This window comes from Dermacentor albipictus, chromosome 6 (genome assembly GCF_038994185.2).
Source record: "Dermacentor albipictus isolate Rhodes 1998 colony chromosome 6, USDA_Dalb.pri_finalv2, whole genome shotgun sequence".
NCBI classification, from domain to species: Eukaryota; Metazoa; Arthropoda; class Arachnida; order Ixodida; family Ixodidae; genus Dermacentor; species Dermacentor albipictus.
In genome coordinates this window covers 7,983,560-7,989,559 of record NC_091826.1, presented here as the reverse complement: position 1 = coordinate 7,989,559, position 6,000 = coordinate 7,983,560, and the positions used below count along the sequence as shown (strand labels likewise).

The window sequence follows — 6,000 nt, the reverse complement described above, 5'->3', positions numbered from 1 at the left end:
AATTTTCACACCAGTTGTTCTTTAACACAGATTCAGTGTTGCCCACAGAAGCAGTTCTGCATTCCTTGCCCGTTGAGATGTAGCCACTGCAGCTGGGAATTTCATTCACAACCTTGTGCTCACAATGCCTTGCACATGGCAGGACACTGGGAATGACAGCGGGAATGTAAAAAATTATGCACATCCCACACACTGTAGAATTCTATGTAAGTGAAGCTTTCTGTGCAGTTTGCTTTGATTGACGATAATTAGCGATGATGTTGACCGTGAACGTTTAAATTATTCAACGTTTAGTATAACATGAGAGTTTCAAGTTTATGTTAAATGTTGCCTTGTGTGCACCACTGCTGTTTGTCTGTGTAGCACGCAGAACACACAGGGGGAGGTGTTGAGACACTTTGCGCCGTACTTCATAACCTCCGAGAGGGTTGAGCACATTCATTGTCTCGCATGGCACATTGCATCCTGGCAGTACTGAACTTTTAACTAAAATATGGGCGTGCCAAAACCGCAATCGGATTATACTCTGCATTAATTTTGACACCGAGGTGTCCTTTAACATATCCCTAAATCTAAGTTCATGAGAGTTTTTTATTTTGCCCCCGTCGAAATGCGGCTGCCGCAGTCGGAATCAAACCCGCGACCTCGAGCAATGCCATAGCTGCAAAGCTAGCACGGCGAGCTCAGAAGTGTTGATTTGACATGTGACCACTTCCGTAGTGTAGCCTTGACCCTATGGTGTGCTTTAATGCAGCTCTGCTTCTGCACGGCCTGCGTAAGTTGTCTGCTTGACAAATTTGCATGGTGTTTATTTTTCAGAAATAGCAGGAATGCACCATGCCGTACTTCGAACTGAAATTTATTGTTTTCATGCAACCGCTGTTGTGTCTAAAGCAGTAGCATTTCCTTGCCTTCCCACATCACGTCTTCTCTATACCCCATCCCCTTGTATGGGAACTGCGAGTGAAGAGTGGGCAAGGCTGTTATTCACACATTTTGCGACTGTGTCGGTTCTACCCATTCTCTGCCCTCAGTCCCCCTCCTCTCTACAATTCTAACTTCCCTCTGGACTTGCACATTAGTTGAAAGGTAAGCGCTGCAATTTCTGCAATGCTTTTATGGGGTGAGGGTCACGGATAATTACACCTGTCAAGAGCCTAATATGGCAATGCCCAGGGAAATCCAGAGGGCATTGTGCACATTCGACGCAGTACGGTCCAAACGAGTTTCTCGCATCTCCTCTCTCTGCCACGCTCCTTCCATGTATATACACACGCTGAACCCCTCCCCAATTTGGTGTGCCAGACAGCAGCAGCTACAGCAGCAGCAGCAGTGGGAATGTTGAAGAAAAAGGCAAGGAGCTTCGCTTTAAATGCCAGGAGAGCAATAAAACAGCTACAACTCAACGCATAGTCTCTCTCTGTTAGGCTCATCATCTGCCAATTTTTATGTCCACTGTAATATGAAGGCCTCTCCCAGCTATCTTCAATTAGCCCTGTCACACTATCTGATCCCAACCTTGTGCCTGCAAATTTCCAAATTTCATCAGCCACTTGATTTTCTGCCATCCTTGACTGCACTTCCCTTCTTGGCACCCACTCTGTAGCTCTGATGATCCACCGGTTATCTGCCCTATGCATTACATGGCCTGCACAGCTCAATTTTTTTCTCTTAAAGTCAACTAGAATATTGGCTTTTTGGTTCCATTGCTCTTTCCACGTCCTTCATTTGTACTTGAGCTTCTGTTATGGTAACAAGTTACAATTACTGTAGTAGTGGCTTCTGTGAATTTCTCATTACATTCTGTGTGGCTTTTAAATGTAAAATGGATACAGGCAATGTTAGTTGAACCAAAAAGCGCTGAAATATTTTTAATGGTTTTCAGGTCAATGTTAGTATAATGCACATACAAATATAATAAGCTTTGTGTGGATTTTCGCTCCTACTATATGTTACAGCATCGGAAATATGTGCCAACTCAAATCATGAAATGAGCCAGGTAAGCTCTAACAATAATACTGTTAATTGTTGCATGCTGGAAATATTGACGTTCTTGATGCTGATCCCTGCATTTAGCATTCTTGCAATCTGCAGAACCATGTACTCAGTTTAGGTTACTTCAGAATATTGTTTATTATCTTTCATATTTAACTACGCATCCCACAAATGCTCAAAAGGTTCAATTTTTACTAATGGCTATGACTGTGTCACTTGTTTTATCCTGCAATAACCAGTACCTACACAACCTCTTTGTCCTGCTGCAAAACAATGAGCAGATATGTCGCATGCAGTGAGAGATCGCAGAGACTGGTGAAGTGGTTGATATTAATTTATTCTACTTAACTACAAGTGACACAAAGCAAACAGGAAAGCCACCTGAGTAAGCTATCCACCCAGTTGCCGTCTTAGACACGAAGTGACTTGCTAGAAGTCATCGTGCAGCTATGGCTGGCTGTGGCTACTCATCATCATCCTCATCACTTGGGTGGCCAGCTCCACTGGTCAGCAGGCGACTTTGCAATCAGGGGTTCCCATGGCTTCCAATTTAGCATGCGTCTCGCCAGCACCAGTTCACCTTCAGCCTGAAAGGTAGGCAGATACCTCAGTTCTACTGTATTCACTTGAATGATGCATGACCACTATAATGTAGCGCTTACACTTGCTTGATTATATTTCTTTCTTATCATTTACCACTCACAATCAGCTGATCCTGGGGTTAAATTAGGCTTCTCAGACTGCTGACAAAGCACAAAAGAAAGAATTGAAATATGATTGCTACACTATATTGGCACATATATTAAGCAATTACTGAATCCAAAATTGCAAGGTCAGTGTAGATTTAATACTCTTGCTGTGTTACAATATTCACTGAAGGAAAAAACCAGTCACAAAAGACGAGAGAGGTTCACACCACAACGACTGGTGAACCTCTCTTGTCTATTGTGACTGGTTTTTTCCTTCAACTATGTACCAACTGGCTCGGATTTCAACGCTTCTGCACAACATTCATGCTCCTTATGCCATCCTTATATCACAGATGCAGTAGCTAGTAATCAAGTGCTGAAAATAAAACTCTGATGTTCTACTAGTAGGGTGATGTTAACAAACGTAGTGCCATCAGATGTGAGCATCCCTTGCCGAAAATTGAGTTATCTTGAACAGTAATTTCATTAAATACAAAATTTGCCCTGCGGATGACCCAGTGCTCAATACCACTAAAGCAAGCACAAAATTGAATTACGCTGGTTGGTCAACTTAGCTAGTACAAATAGGTATGCTCAGACAGAAGACACTCCAGCCTAAAGCTACTGTTGGACTTCATAGACTAATCAAAATTTAGCAGCACTTCTTAGGTGCACCAAGAACTGTATGTTTTGTTGCAGTTCACACATTCAGTTTTATGTCTGGAGCTGGGAACTCAAAGTATATAAAGGCATACAGCAATATGTCTATGAAGATACTGTGCAATAGCAGCTGGACCTCCTGCAAGCAGGCCAGCATCAACTATGGGTGCATAAGTGAACCAAACAAACTTGGTACCTGAAACTCGTGGAAGAATGTAGTCGTGTTACAAGTTCTCTTTGTAACTTGAGAACTGCACATTTCATTGCTATGGGCAATAATACCTAATATTCTGGAGTGTAGACGCTGAGTGTAGAAAAATGTTACACAAACAGGCTAGCTGTTGCCTATTTTGTACAGTGTTACGGTTCACTTTGTGTGGCAATGAATGGATGCCGAACGCATAGGGCACGGCATGCCTAACCATCACGCTCGTCAACATTAACTGACTGGCCCGTCGGGTGTGTGTGACGGGATCATGCGCAGAATGTGCTAATTCTACTACCCTCTTTACGACGTTCAACCCTTCTACGTCAAGGAGTGGATTCCCTCCTGTGTCCCTCCATCTGGGTTGACCTGACGTGTCCTGACAAAGCTCTCTACCAGGGGGCAGCAGGGAATGAGGATGCCCAGATGGTGGAGGGTATGTTAAAGCCAGCGAGCCACCACATGTGGTTGCATTTTCTCTGCCCTTGCGTGCAAGTGCACACATGCTGAACTTTTTTTTTTTTCTCCTTGGAGTGCACTGCTCACCCGTAACAACACATTAAACTTCTGTTATTTGTTTTTACATCACCTCGCCTTCCCCGCTGAACCTTCTCCAATGGTCAACCTGGTTCGAGCTCCAAGCAGACACTGTTGAATGTTTACAAAACTTCGTCCCCTTAACAACAGACTTTTTCATAATACAACAACTGCTTCTAGGCTCAGTTTGTATTTGCTGCAAGACCTATTTGTCACTGAAATGATACACATGCAGAAAGGAAGACAGACTGATGATGGTACCTTATATACCTTATGGAACAGGTGGCAGTTAACACATTCGGGCCAGTTGGCACATGCTTGATAGCGAAAGAAACAGCACTTTTAACAGGACATAATGTGGAATACAAACAGTATTTGTGTATGTCAGTCTGCTTTATGTCCTGCTGTAAGGGCTCTTTCTTTCATTAACACATGAATTTTTTATGACTACTTTATGCTGCCAAATCACACACTGTGCACACACTAAGTGCACAAGTGCAGCAGCTTCAGCTTGTGATGGATACGACCAGTGTCCCAGGATTAAATATGTACAGCCTGCATCATTGCTCAGCAGAGAATATTGGTAACATTAGAAATGCCGTAAAAATGATCCAACCTGCTTGATCACTTGTTCAATCTGTCCTGCACCAATGCGCTTTTCCAGTTGCACGATGTCCTTTTCCTGCGAGTAGATGAAAGACCTAGGTCAGGGCATTAGCGCCAGATACAAACCGGCTAGGCAGGTTTGTATCTCTCGCTTTTCTTTCTCATTGTACCTCTCACTGATGCTACAGCGAGAGATGACGAGGTTATGCTGATCGCGGTGGCAGCAAACCATCTACCTCGGATGATGTTAATCGTTCCAGCACACTAGCTGAGACCTAACAGATCCACTTTTGTCGTATGTGATGATGGTTAGCAACCCCTCCTACGCAGAAACCACAGTGCAGACAAAACGCTTTCACGTTACAAACGTGGTAAACGCAATCCGGGTACTCACGCTTTGAACCAGTGAGAGACGCTCGTTCACGATTTGTTCCGTGTAGCGCCTGTAAGCTGCGCTTTCCGGCAACTTCGCAAGTGCCCGCAAGATTTTATTGTACATTATGGTCAGCTCCTGCATTCAAAAAGATCTGCTGTTAGTGCCGGCCTACGCAAAGGAGAAGGACTACGAGTACGAACGTGGTGCGGGTTTTTGCATACTGCTAGTCCAGTCAGCCCGGTCGTCTGAAAAGAAGAAAGAAAAAAAGAGAGATCGGTGCATAGTGGCATGGCTCTCGATACAGTATGCAGATGTAGCATATCACGCTAGAGTTTACGAGTGTGAAGCACAGGAACTACAGAAATACCTTCTTTATCACGCCAGCCATTTCGACCGATCGTAGCAGAAGTTACCTATGAAATCCTTCTGTAGGACGATGATGATTATGGTGCGCAAAATAGTTAGTGTTCAAAACATGGCGACCATGACGAGTGCGATACCGGTGTCACACGTACATTTCTGATCGCGATCAGGGCTGATTCGGATCGAATTTCTCGATCGCAATCAAGAATGGCCGCTGCTGCACGGTCCGATGATCCGGATCGAGTTATCATCGTCTGCTGATCGTCAGAAACTCTCAGAACTGCATAATATATTAGCGACAAATTCAAAATGAATTTTGACAATAATTCAATTTTACAGTTTATTATTGCTAGTAAAAGATTTTTAAACGTTTTTTTATTGAGCTGACATTACTTTTTGTTTTTAACGTTTTCAGAATACTGCTTTAGAGGGCGCAGACGTCAGCCTGCGATCGCGATCAAGGCATAGAGAATCAAGGGCCCTCCGCAGCCTTCCGGTCCTCATCGCGATTCTCGGTTCGCAATCGCTCAGATCCGCTGGATACCCGATCGCGAATGACCGTGTGTCAA

At 43.9% G+C, this 6,000-nt stretch overlaps 1 protein-coding gene across 1 annotated transcript; it reads right to left on the bottom strand.

Annotated features, from left to right (window-relative positions):
* Positions 1-2,311: 2,311 nt before the first annotated feature.
* ND-13B (NADH dehydrogenase (ubiquinone) subunit ND-13B) lies at positions 2,312-5,642 on the bottom strand. The gene is made up of 5 exons (XM_065424860.2): positions 5,436-5,642; positions 5,269-5,313; positions 5,087-5,203; positions 4,703-4,768; positions 2,312-2,582 (listed from the first exon to the last, which is right to left on the bottom strand). Exons 1-5 carry the CDS (start codon positions 5,454-5,456, stop codon positions 2,478-2,480), a joined length of 354 nt encoding a protein of 117 aa, XP_065280932.1. The 5' UTR covers positions 5,457-5,642; the 3' UTR covers positions 2,312-2,477.
* Positions 5,643-6,000: the final 358 nt, after the last annotated feature.